The sequence below is a fragment of the Neoarius graeffei genome, chromosome 7 (genome assembly GCF_027579695.1).
Source record: "Neoarius graeffei isolate fNeoGra1 chromosome 7, fNeoGra1.pri, whole genome shotgun sequence".
Classification (NCBI taxonomy): Eukaryota; Metazoa; Chordata; class Actinopteri; order Siluriformes; family Ariidae; genus Neoarius; species Neoarius graeffei.
Window position 1 is genome coordinate 4,834,751 of NC_083575.1, and position 22,466 is coordinate 4,857,216.

The 22,466-nt window shown below is 41.9% G+C and overlaps 1 protein-coding gene across 4 annotated transcripts in view; it reads right to left on the reverse strand.

Moving 5' to 3' along the window:
* Positions 1–22,466, reverse strand: part of rock2a (rho-associated, coiled-coil containing protein kinase 2a) — an 82,960-nt gene that overhangs the window by 32,049 nt on the left and 28,445 nt on the right. For all 4 annotated transcript variants that reach the window (XM_060925184.1, XM_060925185.1, XM_060925183.1 and 1 more), the window contains exons 2-4: positions 3,476–3,557; positions 1,305–1,405; positions 103–240 (exon numbers count right to left, since the gene is read on the reverse strand). In XM_060925184.1, coding sequence (XP_060781167.1) covers positions 103–240; positions 1,305–1,405; positions 3,476–3,557 — 321 coding nt within the window. The remainder of the gene's footprint in view (positions 1–102; positions 241–1,304; positions 1,406–3,475; positions 3,558–22,466) is intronic.

The following is a 22,466-nucleotide window of genomic DNA, read 5'->3' on the forward strand; positions in this document are numbered from 1 at the left end:
GAGGAAGTTCATTAGTAGAGTGCGGGTGTGCATCTTGTGCTTTCCATACAAGTGCACAGCTCAGCGTACATGCGCGCGCGTGCGTGTGTGTGTGTGTCTGACCTGTACGACCCAGGGGCTGTGTGCGAATGCCATGATGTCTCTCTCCTCCCAGAAAAACGCTGAGTCTGAGCGCTTGATCATCTCAAATTTACTCAACAGCTTCAAGGCGTAAACCTTCTGAGATGCCTTGTGTCTCACCTGCATGCACACACACACTTTTTGTGGAACTGAGAAAGTAACATTATTAAGAAAGGTACAGAAGCACCTAAACACAATCAATAAACCCAGAATCTACATATGCAAATTAACCCCTCCCCCAATAAACCAATCTTGCCTACTGGTACCTGACTGACTACTTGTCACACGTCTTATTACACTACCGTTCAAAAGTTTGGGGTCACTTTGAAATGTCCTTATTTTTGAAAGAAAAGCTCTGTTCTTTTCAATGCAGATCACTTTAAACTAATCAGAAATCCACTCTATACATTGCTAATGTGGTAAATGACTATTCTAGCTGCAAATGTCTGGTTTTTGGTGCAATATCTCCATAGGTGTATAGAGGCCCATTTCCAGCAACTCTCACTCCAGTGTTCTAATGGTACAATGTGTTTGCTCATTGCCTCAGAAGGCTAATGGATGATTAGAAAACCCTTGTACAATCATGTTAGCACAGCTGAAAACAGTTGAGCTCTTTAGAGAAGCTATAAAACTGACCTTCCTTTGAGCAGATTGAGTTTCTGGAGCATCACATTTGTGGGGTCGATTAAATGCTCAAAATGGCCAGAAAAATGTCTCGACTATATTTTCTATTCATTTTACAACTTATGGTGGGAAATAAAAGTGTGACTTTTCATGGAAAACACAAAATTGTCTGGGTGACCCCAAACTTTTGAATGGTAGTGTATATTTAAAGCCAAACAGGCTCCAATATGCAAATTAAAATATGCTGAAGGCCTCGCCCCTCGTCTTGCACACAGAATTCATTTGCATACTAGAATCTAACTGGCTTGTTTACTCATGATGAAAGAACACTCATCACATCGAATACCAAGAAATTTTTTTTTTTAATTTAGCTCCACCCATTTTCTAAAACTAATGCAACAATTTTTTACACTTTGGCCCTTACATTAATGCTCCTGAAAAGATGGAAGCTCAAAAAAAATATTTATCAAAAGTGTAAAACGGCTTCAAAGGAACGACTTGAAAGTTTGAGGAAATAAGCGGAGTAAAAACGATCTGAAGAAGTGTTTCTGTGATCTCACCAACTGCACTTCTCCGAACGCGCCCCTGCCGATCACCTTCACCTTGTCGAAATCCTCCGGCTTCATCTGCAGATCTCTGATATCACCCATTACTGCCTCATCTACACACACACACACACACACACACACTAGCAGTTAATGCGAATTGTAGTTAGTTCAGTTTCACTGCGTCTTTTCTTTGTATTTTTCCAACCCATCTACGGTAAAGCTTGATGTTGTGACTCTCAGTGAGATTTTACTGTCTGGATTGAGGGCATAAAACATGCTAGTTAGGCGCTGGCTAGCTAAACCGAGCCTCCATTAGAACAAACACGCCGTGGGTTAGAGTGTTCTCCTTAACCCCATCCCAACCCTCACCCTTTCTATTTCCATGGTTGCCAGTTGCCTAGCAACAGTGTTCTTGTAAATTTAACCACTCGAATACTGAGGGTTATTCGTGGGTTTGTTATTTAAGAATTATTAAGTCATTAATTTATTACACTTCCAATGAACAAATGTTACAAACGACACAATTATTGTGATTTGTCTAAAAACTGAACTAACACGAGCACAAGAGACTCCACATGCTTCAGCACTAAATAAATAATTATTTTAATAGATAAATAAATAAAGAAACAAACTCCCGGCTGATTCACTGTCGGAGTGTTGAGTCATTCTGCCACTGCGCTACATAACAGTACAGTCGCCATGGCAACGGGGGAAAGTGGGATGCAGGACGGATGGAGAATTTATCAAAACCGAACTGAGACACAGATGGACGTCTGTGTGGCTTTTTCGACGACATTTAAAAGCGCTTCCTTCATTTTTATGTTTCGTTATTTTGAGATCATGACGTATTCAAAACCTCACCGACGTCTCAAAGATTACGGCCGACAGCCAGCCTGCTTTATCTGGAGCAAAATAAAACGGCGACGACAGAGATTCCTCCGTCTCGGTGTGCGGTGACGGCTGCAGTCGTTCAGCATTTTCGCTGTGAAGAAGCTTAATCTTTATGCACAAAAACGCGACCTCTGCAGGAGAATTTTCTGACATTTTAATATAATAAATCGGGAAGAAAAGAAAAGAAAAACGTTATCATCAACCTCATTCAAAAGCTTACAATAAGTCAATAGCAGATTTTATTTCTGTAAAATTACTATAAAGATGAGTGACGCGTCGATAAATCAGTCTTGGTGTTTAAACGACAAAAAAGAAACGGATGTTCGACGGATCCTTTAACCATGTTATGACTGTTGGTCTTTGCAGAGTTTGCCCACTAGAGGGCACACTGCACCCCCACTTTTCATGGAACAGGACGCATTCACAACAATCAGCTGACCCAAGCAGAGATGAAGGCGTTCAGTGACTTGAACAGAAAAGAGTCTGTTTCAGTCGTACACATCAATTCATGACAAAATATGTACAAATAGTGGTTTTTAGTTTGAACTGAAATTTTTTTGTTCCGTTCCTATATTCATAAACGAATAAAGTATTCTAAAGTATTCCATCGTGATATTAACACTGCATGTATTTTATATTCAAGTGATGGAGATGGATTATTATTATTATTTTCCCCCTAATTGAGTTAGCGATGTCATGAAAACACTGAAATAAAGGTTTATGTACCGAACTATTCATCGAGAAACAGTTAGATATTTTATATCTCGAGGCCTAATTCAAGTAATTCTGTCATATTGGGTTCAAAGTGTTTCTTTTTTTAAATGTACATTTAGATGCTTGACTATATTTGCGCTATTCATGATATTTTAATACATATCTATTTGAATGAACGTGTTTGTCTTCCCCCCCCAGGGCTGGATGTCGGGTGAAAATATCAGTTCTTGGAAACCACGGATCTTTTTCATCATTATCATCATTATCAGCATCGTTGCCAAAAAACCCTTCTGGATTCGGTCCCATTTTTTTTTTTAATCTTCATATTTATTTAAAAATTTCATAAAAATTCTATTTTTTATTTATCGATTCCACAGCCTGTGGGCAGCAGAAAAAATAGACACTAAAACAAAACATCATAAACATAATTTCGAGAAATGAAAGTTCGCTTGCTACTTTGTGTTTCGACACACCGTACAGCCGATTCCTGAAAGTCACCCTTATTTAGGTGCGTGTGTGTAAAACACAGTGACCATGACCAGATGTTGCTCAACCTCACTGCTCATATCAATACTCACATCTGTTCAAGAAGGTCTCAATGTTCTTGTTCTTGCGTAAGGCGGGAAAGTTGAGATCTAAAACCATGGCGTTCATGGCGTCCTGAAAGAGATGAAGAAAAGAGAGAAAAAAAAAGTGTGTTTATCTTCATTTATGTTTAAACCGAATGATCACGTCATTTCTGCAAAAGTGCTGATGTGAAGTCAGGTCCAGTTTCCTCCTGCTTTCAGGATTGGATCAGTAACTCCTGAATATTCAGCATCTTTCACTGAACATGAAACATCAGGTGTGTGTGTGTGTGTGTGTGTGTGTGTGTGTGTGTGTGTGTTCCCCACAAGAAAAACTGAAAGAGCCAAAAGATTTCATTTTGGTTATTGAGGTTAGGGTGAGATAAAGTGGAGAATTAATTAATTAATTAATTAATTAATTAATTAATTAATTAATTAAGTCAATGGAAGATCAAGACAAACTGTGTGTGTGTGTGTGTGTGTGTGTGTGTGTGTGTGTGTGTGTGTGTCAGGGCTTTACATTAGCACCCGCCCATCCGCCAAATGTGGGTAAAATTGGGCTTTGGCGGGTAATGACTTTAGTCCCACTATCCACTTTGGCGGGTGGTTTATTCTGTGGTATGACAATACATTTTAATTGTGGTTTTCCCTGAAGGCATCTGATATAATAAACGCATTGCAATGTAATATTACGCGCCTACAACTCCCATGAGCCCCTGCATAAACATTCTGACACAACATGTTAGAATTGTTGAGAACGTACTTTAACTTCTCAGATAAAATCAGTGATGCGGTAACCTGCGGTTAATGAACGAAGCAACAAAGTTGCTGACGACTGACAAGCGCACTATGTGGCGGCACATAGCTGGAGTTTCAAACCCTGCTGCTCAGGAAAAAAGGGGCAGAGATGATCAGGGCCGGAGCAGCATTTTAAAATCACCGAGGTCCGTGATACGCAAAGCATGCGCCAAAAAATGTTCGCCATATTTAAATGAGAGGGTGAATTACACATCACACAAGAGATCTATTCCTGAAATTACTTTTAATGGTGTTTGAACTGAATATCATCAGTTTTGAAAAAAAAAAAATCATGTATGTGGCAAGAGTAAGAATAATTGAAGCTTGTTTAATGGTTTGATCTGGCCCAAGCAATGAGGACAAAAGATACCCTAACCATGTAGCCTATGGAACTGAGATACATTAACAATCTGGCATCCGTTACACCAACACACAAAACATTCTGGGAAAAAAAAAAAAGTCAGTATACACCACCGTTTTAGGCAAAGTTATCCAAGGCAAACACAAGTTGAAACTTTCCACTCTATTGCTTTGGCTTATCGAATTTTATTCTTAAAAATCACAAGCAAGGCAGGCTACAACTGCGCTGCTCCAAGAATGTAAATTTAACAGCTTGATGAAAGTGCGCTGATCGTTACCATGGAAACCCCGTGTCTCCTGCACTGCGTTACTCCCCCGAGTTGTGCGCTCATTCGTTTTTTGTGTTCTTGGTCTCAGAGCCGCGTGCACAAAACAGACACAGAAGACAGAATCAGCGTTTAACATCATTAACAATGCATTTTTTACAGAGACGTTTTAATGTTCTTTATTTTTTATCCAGTTGAATATTTGGCGTACAAATGTATTTTCAGCTCTTAAAAATGACCGAGGTCCGGACCACGGGGGCCTCAGAGCTGGCTACGGCCATGGAGATGAACAAGACGCTAATAGGAAGATAAGACAGTTCAATGACAAACGGAAGTTCGGGTGAGATTGACTAGTTCATAGCAAAACTGAAAATACCCTGTACTGCGAAGACTGTAGAAAGTCTGGCAAAGACCGGCACCAGTAATTTTAAACTCGAAACTATAAAGGACAACGAAAAGTCAAATGCACACAATCGGTACTATAACATCAAAACTGGCGAAGACGGCTGGTTCACTACAGGACAGCATTGCTTTCAAGTCCCTGGCTGTGATGAAGTCGGCTGAGCTGGAGAGGATGGAGCTGCTGGTTAGAAACGTTCACGCGATTGGAAAGAAGTTGATCCGCCCCAGCTATCAACTTATGGCCTGCTGGAAGCCTCAGGTCACGAAGACCATTTTTCATGGACCATTCAGACTCATCTGATGATGAACGTAATGAGGACATTTAATGTCTCTCTCTACACATGTTCACTCACACACACACACACACACACACACACACTAATAGATAATACAGAATATATATAATAATACACATAATAGTTGCATATCAAAACATCAAATGTTTTTCAATGATAAATGTTTTGAATTGGACTTTTAATATTAGAATCAGTTCAGTTGTACTGAATGTTATTTTTCATATTATACGATATTTCATATTGTAAGGGGCTTGAATTTGAGTTCAATAAACAGAATACTCCGTTTATATTTTTGTCTGAATTGGTTGCATGTTTTCATATAGAGATCTTGCATGTGACGTCACAGCCTATCCAGATTGTAACAGACGCCATCTTGTCGGTCAAACGCCACATTTCTGCCTTCTACTTCTGCTTCTACCTTTTCTTCTGGAAAACCCTACTATATACAATTCTACTACAACGGCTGCGGCTACAAGCTCTCCCTACCTGTGCACGTTTTTTATGTTTTTTGTGTGTATTTTTGCGTGTTGTTCGTCTGTACCGGACTTCAATATCCACTACAACCGTATGGACTTACTGGACATTGGTTTCCAGCAGAAAATGACAGTTTGTAGCGATTTCCATCACAGGCACAACATTCCGGACGAGATAGCGAGACCAGCGGGGTCTCCGTGGATTGTTATCGGGTCTGGCAGGCGAAGGAGGCAGCGTCGGGAGAGGAAGCAAAAGCGAGGCTGCAGGCAGAGCCGGCCTGTTGACTAAGCTCAGAAAACAGCCACTCAAATCTCCACTGCCAAGCCTCTACCTCTCCAACGCCAGATCCATGGTAAACAAGACGGACAATTTGGAATTACAGCTGGAATTACCTTATTCTATTCTATAATCGGCTGGTCAGTGCTATACTAGACACTACTGATATATCTAGTATCAGTACTAGTAATACTTAAGTGACTTACCCGTCCAATGAGGATTGTTATTTTCTTGTTTACAAGATGCCACATCTGAGGGCGGCTGACAAATCCTGAATTTCTGTAAAGATAACTGTGCAGAGATTTATAAGCACGCAGTGCTTCACCACTGAACAGCGAGGGAAAGTTAATGAAGTAATTATACACGTCTGGGTATTCCACCTCTGGCAGTTCCATATCCACTGACACGGTCGTGAAAACTACGTCCGGTAAGCCGTAAGGGTCACTAATCTGTACTGTAGGTCGTTTATTTTAGACATAATCTAGTTATCTGTTCATTAGAAAAATGAGCCGTATAGTCCGTCGGTTGAAATTGATCCATTTTGTACACGAGTGCAGCAGTATTCAGCGGTGTTTTTTACCGACAATATGGCGGCTGTGTACTTTCCGGTCATGTGACTGCAAGATCTCTATAGGGAGCTACCTTAACAGCACTGAATACTTGAGTGCTACTGTAGAGCTGCCATTCATAATTAAATCTAGATCTTCCGAACTTTAATGCATCATGGTGAAGAAAAAAACTGCGATTTTCTGGCAACAAAATTGTGGCTAGTGAAAAGGCTAGTGACTCGGGAAAAACACTAGCCACAGTGGCCGGTGAGCAAAAAAGTTAATGTAAAGCCCTGGTGTGTGTGTGTGTGTGTGTGTGTGTGTAAAAATCACACACTCGCTAAAAGACAGCAAAACAGGACATGGTGGAAGCATAGAACTCGATGACACTCTCTGGAGTCTCAAGCGGAATGTGTTATTTCCTGTGTGTGTGTTTTTTTTCTGGATGGCATAAATAGTCTGTTAAACATGCAGTATTAGGATGGCGGGTTCGAAAAGTGAAATTAGGACAGTTATCAATGTAACAGAGAGAGACAGAGAATATATACGCGGGTGCGTTCGTGGGTGTGTGTGTTGGACTGTTTTCCTTGGTAAGCGTTTTCATGGCGATATCGTCTGGTATGTAAACCACAACAGACCTGAGTTCATGTCGTCATCCTTATGAGTGTTTAAAAGAATTTAACCGGCTTCCCTCACACACACACAAAATCAGGCTCATATATATTAGCCTCCCACAGTGTGTGTGTAGCCGATATAAAATTTTCATATCAGAACACCGACTTGACCTTTTAACGTGGTGAGATATCCGACAGCAGAGACTTGGCTCAGCTCGTTAACGGTGCACGAGATGACGAGCGCGACGCCGATCTGTTTGAGCACAGGGTACACACGGACAGGTGAAAGCAGAGAGGGCTAAATCCCACCACAAAACAATCAGCAGGCAGTCGAACGGCGCTGTGGGTAACGGTGGGTGATGACACAATCATATCATGATGACACTTGAAAGCATTTCAAACACACACACGAATAAAAGTTTAATTTAACACTGAAAAGGACGGCAAATCATTTTGACATCACATCAGCTGCATCTAGTCAGTTCATCAGATTATAAAGGAATCTCGATACGCATGATATCTCAGGAGAGTGTGACATAATTTATTATGATATTGATATTTTATCCCCATGGTGTCCAGGTGGAAATGTTAAACTGATGATAAAGGCGTGTGTTCAGCAAAGCAAAATTTCTTCAGCAACAAAGAAGTCTTTATTAAAGAATTCCCAAGTCTCAAATTGATCTGAAGTAGGGCTGTGCGATATGGGAAAAAATGAATATCCCGATACATTTTCTCCATTTCACGATATACATCTCGATATATTTAAATCTCCTCTAAAGGACCCCATGAAATCTAACTTTTACTCTTTACTGTTTTCACTACAATCCCTGCAGATTAAATAACATTCTTGGTTAACTTTACACGTGGTTTTCAACAACACATTTTAAATTTTTGTTAGTGATTAATCACAATTGAATTGAAATAAGACTATTTTTATTCAACAAAGATGTGGCACAAACTGCAAAAACAATCTTGAAAATTACAACAAAGGGGCAATACAATACAGAGCTGCTCAGAGCTCAGATCAATAAAGTGCAAGCTCGACACTGAGACAGACATTTAGCCTAAATAAGAAAAGTGCTCTTTCATTAAATTATTTAAAAAAAAAATAGATCTCCAAGCTATTAACCTGACTACTGAGAACCACTGGAACATTCACAATAGAGAGAGATTGAGAGAGATCTGCAAAACATCATTTTTCTCTTTGCACACTTTTGAACTGAATGTTTTCTGGCTCTGCCTCTCAGATGTGTAGAATTCCGGTATCGCCTTCTCTGTAAAGTGTCTGCGACCAGGCAACTCATATTTGGGATCGAGTGTGTTTAGTAACTTTTGGAAGCCTGGTTTTTCCACTATACTAACTGGGATCATGTCTTCGGCAATGACGTTAGTGATTGCATCCGTTATAGCTCTCCATCTCTGACTCGTTTTCTCATATGGGGGGCTTTGGAGAACGAGGCCGCTAGGGTCATTTGTTTAGCTCATGGGCAAGTAGTTCGGAGTTTAAGAGACTCTTCATACTGTACCGGGTGAGTTTCAGGTGATGGAACATATTTGTAGTGCTGCTGCCTTTCGTGATGACAGGTTTTTTGCACACTTTACAAACTGGCATTTGCTGTTCCACGTCCTCCTCGCGATATCCAAAAAAATGCCAGATGACTGACCCCTTACTAGTTCTTTTAGGAACCAATTCGTCCGCTTCCATTTTTAATTTGTCGCTGAAATTGACAGAACTTACACGGTAGCCTATGCAACACCAGCGATTGCATGAACTGAGTCAGCGCTGTAAACCGCCGAAAATCTTCCCGGAAGTTCCTTTCAGCACCGAGATGTCGCCCGGGATTGGTTGGCGAGTGCGTGACGTTATTGTTTTCTTTACCCTTAGGCAGCCTCTCACGTTACTGCCTGAGGGACAGGGAGAAAACCACCAGGAAAGGTTTTAAACAAACGCAAGTCAGAAGATGACCATAAAATACTCGATAGTTATGATATAATAATTTTATGTATCGCACACAGAATTTTCAGCGATATATCGAGTATATTCGATATATCGCACAGCCCTAATCTGAAGGTACCGTGATTTGATATTTTTGCTGTATCGCAACCCCCTTATCCCCATGTTACTTAATATACATTTATTCAACTGAAACAGAATGTAATCAGCTGTGAATGGAAAAGGAGCAGAAACCCACCGCTGCACCACGGCTATAAAAGGCACGACCCAAACACAACACTTTACACCAGATTCCACGCTTAAAAATAGCAGCTGGAACGATTACGGGCAGAAATAGGCAGAGCGAAGGAGGAGGGAGTGGGGAAACCTGGAGCGAGAGAGGAACTCGAAAGCCCAGAATCTCCATCCAACACCACAGCAGCAACACCACTCTAACACAAAGGTTACACAATCACAATACGACATTTTGTTCTGTTCTTAATCAGGGAACTGTAAAATACACCGAGGGCGGGTTTCAGGATGATGATGATGATGTCGACATAGCGAGCAGCAGTGCTCCAGAAATAACAGAAATCCAGAGACAGCCAACAAATTCACAATCCCTGGGCTGGAGAAAGACGGGAATTAAAAAAAAAAAAAAACTGTTCCCATCATATGCATTTATTTGTTTGTTTTAAACTGATGTTTTTCTTTTCCCCCATTGATGGACTGTGTCACGGGTACCAATACTTTGTGCACACATCCTCAGATGGAAGGCAGCTGAGAATTATACACCTACAAAGCGCCCTGCAGGACAAGTATAACAGTGTCGTGTATTTTTATATTTAAAGCTTTATTTTTATAATGAAATAAATAAATTTAAAAAAATAAATAAATAAAACCGGGCGGCACGGTGGTGTAGTGGTTAGCGCTGTCGCCTCACAGCAAGAAGGTCTGGGTTCGAGCCCCGTGGCCGGCGAGGGCCTTTCTGCGCGGAGTTTGCGTGTTCTCCCCGTGTCCGCGTGGGTTTCCTCCGGGTGCTCCGGTTTCCCCCACAGTCCAAAGACATGCAGGTTAGGTTAACTGGTGACTCTAAATTGACCGTAGGTGTGAATGTGAGTGTGAATGGTTGTCTGTGTCTATGTGTCAGCCCTGTGATGAGCTGGCGACTTGTCCAGGGTGTACCCCGCCTTTCACCCGTAGTCAGCTGGAATAGGCTCCAGCTTGCCTGCGACCCTGTAGAACAGGATAAAGTGGCTACAAATAATGAGATGAGAGGAGATAAATAAAACCCAAAAGGAGGTTCCAATATGGCGAAAAAATAATTTCACTTTATTTAAAGATACTTTTACAGTACAGATACACGCATGATATCAAGAATTGGGAATTATAAAACGTCGTGACCTTTTTTTTTTACCCAAAAAAAAGGGAATTAAAATTATAAACCTGCCATTGACATTAAGGGAGAGCGATATGCGATATAACGATACATCACGATACTTCAACTCCATTTCTCAAGACATGCATCATTATATTTGGAAAATTTTTCCAAAATTGAGTTCTGTCTGCACTAAACAGTAATAAAGAAGAATAAATAATAAAAGGAGTTATTATGAAAGAAAGATACTGTGATATCAGAGAGAAGTAGTGTATCATGATATGACAATATCAGGATTACACCGTTCCATCAGTGAACCCGACCATCCTGTCCTCTAGAACTGTCTCGGTTCTCCGACTGCTCGCGTTGTTGATGCTCGAGCTGAAAATCCCTCAGCAGGAGCTTTAATGAGCCGCGAGACTCCTTCAGTTCACCGCTGGGTCGCTGGCATGGAAACGCTCCTCACCCGAGTCCCGACAGATTGTGAGGTCTGAGACACAAAAAGCACCAGAAAATCTTGACAGCGTCACCAGTGACAGTGTCACATGACTTCTTTGAGAAGCCATCATCAGCTCGCACCGCTTTCCCCATCGGCATGATCTGATTCACGGTCCTCTTCCAAACGGTTGTAGGTAACACAGTCCGTCTAAGAACTACAACACAGTCCCTTTAAGAAACTACAGGTCCCATTGGCCAGCTTCCGCATTGACCTGCGTCACGGCTGGGCAGGATCACCTACGTCACATCCTCCAGGAAGCCATAAGTAACCTGGAAACTTCCAACTCGGTCTCTTTGGTGCTGTGAATCCCGTCGCAAGCGGCGCGTTCTACAGAGATAAAGAGGCCGCTCACCAGAGCATCCAAGATACAGACGTCTTTTCTCCCGAGAAAAACGATTCAGCACGGTTTTTGTTTACCCTTGGCCACAGTAGAACTACTTAAATCGTGCTATCTCTATCTCTCGGTTGAGTTACAACTGGTTTTTGTTTGTCTATTATAGTAACTTTACAAGACTTCCGCCCAAGCAGTTTAATTAAAAGTTAGAAGCGACCGGCTTCCTTCTAACAAAGCGCTGTGCACATTGTTTGATCAGAGACTTCTTTTCATCACGAACGACCACGCGTCAGACCAAGAAATTCTCTGCGCTTCACGGAGGCCTCCACAACTGTGAAAGTCCAAAAGTCTCGGAACATCTCATAATCTTGCGTAGAGGCAAGATACTGAAGTAAGATTAGCATTTTGAGCAAAAAGACTAGTCTTAGGAATTAGTTTTATGAAGCAGTGTGAATTTAAACTCAGGAACGGTTTAATTGTGTACACTGTAAACACTTAGGGTGTTGAATTGACGATTGTTCTATTTTGTTTTGATCTCTCAGCTGTGTTTAATAGATAGGTTTTGCATGCTTCTTCTATTCCTTCCTAACACTCTTAATTTCATTCTTACACATATTTTGACCTCATCAAGATTTCAGTGGATTTAGGAATGTATAAGCTAGTGAATTAGCAATCAGAGCTAATTCTTTTGTTGTAGGCCACAGGCCTCTCTCTCACACACACACACACGCACACACACACGTGGAGTTAGTCCAAGTTTACATTAGACCGTATCTGTCTCGTTTTCTTCGCGGATGCACTGTCCGTTTACATTAAAACGCCTGGAAACGCCGGGAAACGGGAATCCGCCAGGGTCCACGTATTCAATCCAGATCGTGTCTGGTCCGGTGCTGTGTAAACATTGAGATACGCGGATACGCTGTGCTGAGCTCTAGCTGGCGTCGTCATTGGACAACGTCACTGTGACATCCACCTTCCTGATTCGCTGGCGTTGGTCATGTGACGCGACTGCTGAAAAACGGCGCGGACTTCCGCCTTGTATCACCTTTCATTAAAGAGTATAAAAGTATGAAAATACTGCAAATACTGATGCAAATACTGCCCATTGTGTAGTTATGATTGTCTTTAGGCTTGCCATCCTTCCACTTGCAAGTGGTAAGTGACGCGCATGCCCGACATGCACTGAGATCACACACACAGCGGCTCAGTCCCAAATCACTGCTCGTGCACTCCACTCGCGCGCTCTGTGAGCTGCGCAGGGCCGGAGTGCGCACCCTCCAGAGGGCACTCGCTGTTCAGGGCGGAGTGATTTGGAGCGCAGGATGCCTGCGGAGCCGAGCGTATCCGTGTATTGGCGTTGCTGTGTGCACGCGAATCGTGTATTGGTGTTGCTGTGTGCACACTAATCGTTTTAAAAACGTTAATCTGATGATCCGCTGATACAGTCTAATGTAAACCCCACCTTAGCTACCACGGCTAACGCTTTTGCCTCATTAGCAACACAGAGCTAATTCCTTTGTCTCCACCACGTGGGTTAGCTACTGGCTAATCCTTTGTTCTCCTCAAATCCCACCCCCACACCTCAGATAACACACACACACACACACACACACACACACACACACACATCTCAGATAAGATTCCAATCACACTCACATCACTCTCACACACACACCCCGTGTAGGCTTGCTTATACGTATATATCTGCTGACTTTATTCATTTTTATCTTTGTTATAATAAATTCAATTATTCTGTTAAACTGTCTCTGTTGTACCAATATTTTTGAAGCCATCCAATCTCAAAAGAATTCCAAGGTGCATATGGAGTTATGTAATACGGTAAGTGATCATAATTTGGAATATACCATAATTTAGCTGTTTGGTAATTTATTATTAAGCACCAAAATTAACGGTATTAATTAATGAGACTGATTTAATGAGACTGATCTAATGAGATTGATCACTTAATTACCAATTGCACCTACACGGTGCTCTGGAGTTCACTTCCAGAACTCAAACTGTGGTGTGGTCCGCGTTTGGGAGGCTCTGGGAACATGGCCATGTTTGTTAGCAACAAGCTAGCCTGCTAACTGTGATGAGCGATGGAGATATTTACCTCAGAACAGTGAACTGTATCCTCAGTGTTCTAGATTTAACAAGCGAATCCATCTGGATGTTGACTGATTGAAAGAAAAACACTTGGACATCCAGTCAAACTCATTTAAAGATAAGATCAGAAGACCTGCTGGGTTTACCGTTGATGCTGTGAGCGGCAATGTGGATTTGATCTCGTCTGCCGAGTTGACGAGATCGTCCAAAGTTCTCGAGTTGAGGGGTGTTTTCTTTGGGTTTCCCTGATCAGAGGTCGGAAATTCCTCAATCATTAGCACGACTCAACAGAAACGACTCGGCGTGTAACGATTCACCCAGTTCACTATTTGATTCAATTTACAGTATTTTTGGAAGAAAAACTAAATGAAAGAAAATTTTATTTAAAAAAAAAAAATCCATTTCAGATTCTTTATCAACTGGAATATTCCTTTTGTTAAATTAAAGGGAAAAAAACACTCGTTTCATTTTCTTTATAACCAACAATAATTATTTCCCCACATTTGTAAAGGTTGGAGTAAAATATAATAGCCTGTTAACTAAAACATCCCTTTTATTAACAATGAAAGTTAATAACAAATAATCCTTTTATGAATAAATGTTTATGAACATTTGTTCTGCCTCCATTTGCTTCGCTTTTCTTTATCTGTCAACAGTCTGTTAAAAAAAAAAAAAAAAAAAGAGCGCGAGTGCGTGCGCTCGGATTTCTTGTTAAATCTATTTTTAGTCAAATCCCACAGCAACTCTTTCACAGTTTACAGCTGTTTTTTGTGCATTTTTGCAGCATTTGAGCTGTGTTACTTCCACCTCCTGTGAAGTCACGTGTATTCCCACCAGTTTACATTATTGCACCCTCTGCTGTCTCAACAACACAATGACAGCGAGGACAATCTAAGAGATTATGCAGCCTGAAAATCATCATAATTAATTATTTTTATTTCATTGATTCAAATCATCATAAATTCGTATTATGATTCACTGTTGCACATGTACCTTTACAGGGCTAGCAACATCAGGTTCCTTTTTAATTTTTAACCATTACTAATAAGTTTTGAGGCGGCACGGTGGTGTAGTAGTTAGCAGGGTTGCCTCACAGCAAGAAGGTTCTGGGTTCGAGCCCAGCGGCTGACAGGGCCTTTCTGTGTGGAGTTTGCGTGTTCTCCCCGTGTCAGTGTAGGTTTCCTCCGGGCACTCCGGTTTCCCCCCCAATCCAAAGGCATGCAGTGAGGTTAACATGGGGTGGCCTTGGGCTGAGGTTGGGCTGAAGTGCCCTTGAGCAAGGCACCGAACCCACAACTGCTCCCCGGTTGCTGGAGCGTAGCTGCCCACTGCTCTGGGTATGTGCGTTCACTGCTTCAGATGGGTTAAAGGGAAACTGAAGGCAAATGTTTTATTATCAAAATTCTATTTCTCATTTTATTAAATATCGGAATGCATTTTTGATCGCTATTTTGTCGCTGCTACAGCAAGTTATGAGTGTTTGAAATATGCTCTGTAATACATCAGTCCATATGTCAAAGCAATGGCTGTAAACGAGATGCGTTGAGACCTGTGCGAGACATCGTAGGACGGAAGTAAAACGTACAGCTGAAATCAAAGTGACCGACGTCTGCCAACGTTGTCAAAAGACGCGCGCGCCCTCCTTCGAAAGCTGATGTAATCAAGCCAGAAGTTTTCCCTGTGTCCGAAATCGCTCCCTACTCACTATATAGGGCACTACATAGTGAGGACGCCATTTTGTAGTGCTGTCCGAAACAATAGTGAGGATTATTTACACCCTATATAGTGCACTCAAAGTATCCCATAATGCATCACGAAAAGTCATGCACAACGATGGTCACTAACCAAAGCAATATATCCCATCATGCATTGCGGTCACGCTGAAAGAAATCAAATTAAAAGTCTCAAATTTGATTTAATAAAAGGCAGCAGCGAAGAAGAAAGTATTCAGCCTTGATTTAAAACAACTGAAAGCTGCAGGTACTGTGTATTGATTAATGTGGGAAATGCGCTCAGTATAATATGGATTTATCACAAAAACACACGCATGTATTTATTATTTTGAAACCCACCAGCCGACTGATCTGGCACGTTTTAATTGTGCGACAGTAATGACGTAAATACCAGCGTGACGGACTCGTGTCCGAAAGCGTTTTAACATTTTACCAATGGTTCGAAGTCGTATGGAATAATCTCCATCAGCTGGCAAATCTCAAAATTAATCCAAATTGGAATGATCTGGCGATCTGGCCGCTGTGTAAACAGTTTTCAAAATGGCAGCGCTGACACGTCACATCAGATAAGTGACGCCTGCCGTGGACCAAACGAACTACGTTCAACATGGCTAAAAACCGAATACACCGATAAGCGTAATATAATACGCCAGGGGTTTTCAAAGTGTGGGAGAGTCAGCCCCCCCTCGGAGAGCAAATAAACAACAGCGCCCCCCCCTACAATTTTTGTTGTTGCTATACTTAATGTTCCATTCGTATTTTTAAAAAATGGTTGTTGTACACATTATTTTTTTTCTTTTACACATTTTAAACATCTGTGCTTTTTTTAAAAAAACATCTTGTTTTACACATTTTAAACATCTCATAGCATCGTTAGCGAGCACCTCTTGGCAGACACCACACTGTGGCAGTGGAGCATCTTCAGATCCAGTCCATGAAAATCCAAACTTTAAATAATCGTGGTCATACTTCCTTCTATTGTTACTTGGCCCAGACTCTGTCTCCTCACTCACTGTAGCTTTAGGTATTAAAAATCGATCCATTTTGTCTCTGGCAAAGGCTAGCTGAAGTTCGCTAATGGCCCTTTTCCACTACCCTTTTTCAGCTCACTTCAGCTCGCTTCAGCCTGACACGGCTCGCGTTTCGACTACCAAAAAACAGCACGACTCAGCTTGCTTCAGCCCTGCTTAGCCCCTAAAACTCGCACCGTTTTGGAGTAGGGCTGAAGCGAGCCAAAGCGAGCCGAGTGAGGCTGGGGGCGTGAGCAGACACTCCCCTGTGCACCGATTGGTGAGGAGGAGTGTCCTCACACGCCCACACACGCCCCGCGAGCACGCTGGGATCTGTAAACACCGTAAACCCGGAAGAAGAAGAATTACGAATTACGAGAATTTCTGAAGCCTTATGCGCCTCGCCTCATCTATACGCTCTTGCCAGTATCTGTTGGCGTTGTCGGTGACAACAAGCCACAGCACCAAGACCAGCAACACTAACGACTCCATGTTTATTGTTTACTATTCGGGTCGTGAGACTACCGCTTAAAAGCTCACTGATGTCACTGTTTGCGCTGCTTAACGACATCACGTGACGTCCACCCACTTTCGCTAACTCCACCCAAAGTGTCCACCCACTTCCAGCCAGCACGGTTCGGCGCGGTTGTAGTCGAAATGCAACTCCAACAGCCCCACTCAGCTCAACTCAGCACGGCACGGCTCAGCCCGACTTAGCCGCGTTTGTAGTGGAAAAGCGGCATTAATGTCCGCAATAGTAACTTATTCTGTTTATTTTTCCTCACGTTGCGCCCCCCCTGAAGAACTCTGGCGCCCCCTAGGGGAGGTGCACCCCACACTTTGAAAAGCCCTGTAATATGCCAATACCGTACGAGTCAGTTAATAAAACCAAAAACGTAATTGAGTAACACGTTAATTAAGAAATAAAGCAAGTTTAAAAATGACTTCAGTTCCCTTTAAATGAAGAAGAGTCAAGTCTGTTGAATGCATGTGTGACAAATAAAGGCGGCTTCTTCTCTTTATGCTCTAAATCTGACAATTTGAAGAAGTTATGTTTGTTTCATTATGGACCCTCATGCTCCTCCTCTTGACTCGAACCACGAGCTCCGAACAGATGAGACGTCTGTTTGGAATTTGAAGATAAACAGATTTCTCTTTCATCTTTGAACTTAACTTTTTTGTTTCTTTTAAAACAAAGGAAAAAAAAAATCACATCAGTTCACATACCAGATGAAAAACTGATGCGAATCGGTGAAAACTCTTCCTGTTCTGACTGCGTTACCTACAGCTAATTTACATAAATGCATGTAATTGGATAAACCACAGCAGAGGACCTGCTCCTGAATTCCCAATACATTTAGAAAACCTGAGTCGCTGAACTACAGCCAGTTTTTTCTCCACCCGAAACTAAATCGGTGCTTTTCCGATATATATATTTTTAAATCAGCTGAATTACGTAAAAGGCCGTCTACACCCGGTTTAATTAAAATGCTTCTTGGGTAAAAGATTTGTTTCGCACGGTCTCAAAGAAAACAGAAACGTTTCACGAACTATTATACATGTCCATGAACATCTGGTTTCATTTGTACGCCAATCTTGTACTCATTTCCATTTTTTCGAGCGTCCATACGCCGTCACCAAAACCACCACCACGTCCTGCGTTGATGACGTATTGTCCTGTTGTGTACTCGTCTGTGACGCATGAGAATGAAAAGTATTAGTATTTACACGACAAAAGATACATGGTCCAATGCATTCCAGACTTCCTGGGGAAGTGATTTGAATGATCAGATAACGATGCGTCTCGGTGGTTGTTTACACTCGTGTTTAGCGCTGTCCACGTCGCTGTAACTCGATCGCCCAAGACGTATTTTAAAACCAGGTGTAAAAACAGCGTCAAATACGAATCTGCAACACATTCCACCAGTTAACATCCTCTGTTCCAGGTTCCGTCACATACTTCCTCGTCTGGTACATAAATCACAGACATTAAGTCTGACTGGAAGCAACAATGACAGCAACAGGGACTCGGTTAGTGAGCAGGTCAGAAAATCACATTAGAAAAAAAAAAAAAAGCAAAAGAAGAATCGTTTTCTGCATAAAAAGCTCAGCTCATCATCTCCGAGGAAGAGTCTGAACCGTTATGCAGCATCATAATTCAAATTCAGTTTCAACACGTTGGTGTTTCTGTAACGAAGTGCGTACAAAAGAGTGGAAAATCTTTATAATTATAGCTCTGTGAAGAATATTTCAGCCTGTCCATCGTCAATTATTACAACATCTCGAGTTGTGGGTGGAGAGAGAAACACACAAAAAAAAATGTACAGATGGATGGGTGATAAACAAATGAGAGAACAATGTCAGAGCACTTTTCACTTCCACACTTATTCACCGAGTACAGCATGAGTCACTCACCGTGGCCACACACACACACACACACACACACACACACACACACACACACACACTCTTCAGCTCCTCACTTAAACAGTTCTCATTTCCTATAAAGTCTGATGAAGTAAACTGTGTGATCGGTGTTATCCAAAGAGGAGAGGTCATGTGTTTTGAAGATTTTTTACAGCTCACTCTGCTGGAAAAACATCTGGATCGATAAAAAGTCATAAATAAAATATCACACGGGCGACAGCATATCTGTAAGGTAGCTAACGCATTAGCACGCTGCGCTCTAAAGCGCAGGTTTATAGCACTTTATAGACTGAGTGAAGTGAAACTTTCCAGATTTGAGCAGAGCAATGGATAAAGAGCACAAAACACACACAGAGCAATCGAGCATCTCAAAAATCTCACTGCAACATAAAAATACCCAGGGCCAGATTTACAAAGCAGGGCAAATTAGATGGGTGTGGCCAGATATAACAACACACATATTAATGAACACAGCTGATTTTAATCACGATCAACACAATCGACCAAAAAGAACAGCGCAAGTCAGCGTCGGGTCTCAAACAGGCCGTGACTCCTCCTCGCCTGAGGTTCCACATCGTCCGGTTTCCTCTGAAGAATAACATGCCTTGGCAATCGATCTGCTCCGAGAACATCTTCCTCTGGCATTCCAAATAAATTAACACGAGTGGAGAACATTCCCTCCCTTTGACCACATGTGCTCTTCTCACCGGCACCTCTTCCTGATGTTCTCTCTCAGCCAAGTCAAGCAGAACGGGTGAAGGTCCGCTTTTACAGTGTCCAATAAAGACGCAGTTAGCAGGAAATTGACGACTGCAAACTTTCAGAGAAACCACTTTTCATGATTCATTTAAATCGTGTCCTCTCCCACATTGAGCTCTCTAAAGGGGAAACGACAACAAATACATCTGCAATGAAGTCAGCAGCCAATAGAATAACTTTATGCCCGTCTTTCCATCACTTACTTTTCAGTGCACGTCTTTAGTAAATCCCCACAGTATTTTAATGCCAAAAGAGGGTTTGTGCTGCTTAAAAATTTTAGTAACTCTGGCCCCAAAACACTAAACACTGCGACTCAGAATGCCACAATTGAAAAGCCGCTGCTCAGAACGCTGCAATTGAAAACGCTCCAGCTGAAAATGCCACAACTCAGAATGCAGCAATTGAAAACGCCACAGCAATTAAAACACACACACACACACACACACACACACACACACACACACACACACACACACACACACACACCTGAGTACAGCAATTGAAAATGCCACAGCAACTGAAAATGCCACTGCTCAGAACACAGCAACTGAAAATGCCATGACTCCGAATGCAGCAATTGAAAACACCGCTGCAATAAAAAAAAAAAAAAAAACACTACTCAGAGTGCAGCGATTGAAAATGCCGCAACAGCTGAAAATGCTGCAGCTCAGAACACAGCAATTGAAAAATGACACAACTCCAAATGCAGCAATTGAAAACACCGCTGCTCAGAATGCAGCAATTGAAAATGTCACGACTCAGAATGCAGCAATTGAAAACACCGCTACTCCGAGTGCAGCGATTGAAAATGCTGCAGCAACTGAAAACACTGCCGCTCAGAACACAGCAACTGAAAATGCCACGACTCCAAATGCAGCAATTGAAAACTCCGCAGCTCATCTCATCATCTCTAGCCGCTTTATCCTTCTACAGGGTCGCAGGCGAGCTGGAGCCTATCCCAGCTGCCTACGGGCGAAAGGCGGGGTACACCCTGGACAAGTCGCCAGGTCATCACAGGGCTGACACATAGACACAGACAACCATTCACACTCACATTCACACCTACGCTCAATTTAGAGTCACCAGTTAACCTAACCTGCATGTCTTTGGACTGTGGGGGAAACCGGAGTACCCGGAGGAAACCCACGCGGACACGGGGAGAACATGCAAACTCCACACAGAAAGGCCCTCGCCGGCCCCGGGGCTCGAACCCAGGACCTTCTTGCTGTGAGGCGACAGCGCTAACCACTACACCACCGTGCCACCCACAACGCTGCAATCGAAAACGCTGCAGCAATTAAAATCACCGCAAATGAAAACACCGCAGCTGAAAACACTGCTGCTCAAAATACTGGAAGTGAAAATGTCAAAACTCAGAACAGGTGTAACTCATACTACACATCAATCCAGAACACCACGACTCAAACTAAACTACCAAACCTCAATTTTGTTAAACCAGTCATTAAATATTTCCTGCTTTTCTTTATTAATATTTTTCACACATTAATTGAAAATTTCAAGCAATTTTTAATCCTTTTTTCATCATAATTTTATTTTCTTTGTTATTTTCACTCAGCATGTGGACTTTTCCTTGTTAGCATGTTTTCGCTCACCGGTTCACTCTCATTTGCTCGGTCAACTTTCACAGGACTTAAGCTGACTTAAAATCTTTTTCTTTTGCTCATTATGAAAATTTTCTGGAATTGAAATATATTCAGGAACAAAGTCACAGGTTTTATTAAAAGTGCATATTCTGGACCAATTTCCTGGGTTTTTTTTTTTAATATGAAAGTCTGTCCCTTTACACACTCATCCAGAAGGGTAATTTTGCACAAGGCCATCTGTCTACAGCAGAAAAAATAAAATAAAACACGTCTGGAAAAATCCCAAGGGAGTCTGGAGCCAGATTCGTGACGTTACCTGCGGAAGCGCCAGCAGGCTGCGAGAGCTTGCACAGTTTCAGTGCACAGTCTGTGTAGACCAAGTTTAGCAGCGAGCGATTTTGCATTGAAATATGGAATTGTCTCCTGAGCGCAACGTTACTTCACCTTTGGATGAAAAATATAACGAGATGTCAGAATTACAACCCCGATTCCAAAAAAGTTGGGACAAAGTACAAATTGTAAATAAAAATGGAATGCAATGATGTGGAAGTTTCAAAATTCCATATTTTATTCAGAATAGAACATAGATGACATATCAAATGTTTAAACTGAGAAAATGTATCATTTAAAGAGAAAAATTAGGTGATTTTTAAATTTCATGACAACAACACATCTCAAAAAAGTTGGGACAAGGCCATGTTTACCACTGTGAGACATCCCCTTTTATCTTTACAGACAAGTAGCTCAAGTTTAGGGATAGGAATGTTAACCCATTCTTGTCTAATGTAGGATTCTAGTTGCTCAACTGTCTTAGGTCTTTTTTGTCGTATCTTCCGTTTTATGATGCGCCAAATGTTTTCTATGGGTGAAAGATCTGGACTGCAGGCTGGCCAGTTCAGTACCCGGACCCTTCTTCTACGCAGCCATGATGCTGTAATTGATGCAGTACGTGGTTTGGCATTGTCATGTTGGAAAATACAAGGTCTTCCCTGAAAGAGACGTCGTCTGGATGGGAGCATATGTTGCTCTAGAACCTGGATATACCTTTCAGCATTGATGGTGTCTTTCCAGATGTGTAAGCTGCCCATGCCACACGCACTAATGCAACCCCATACCATCAGAGATGCAGGCTTCTGAACTGAGTGCCGATAACAACTTGGGTCGTCCTTCTCCTCTTTAGTCC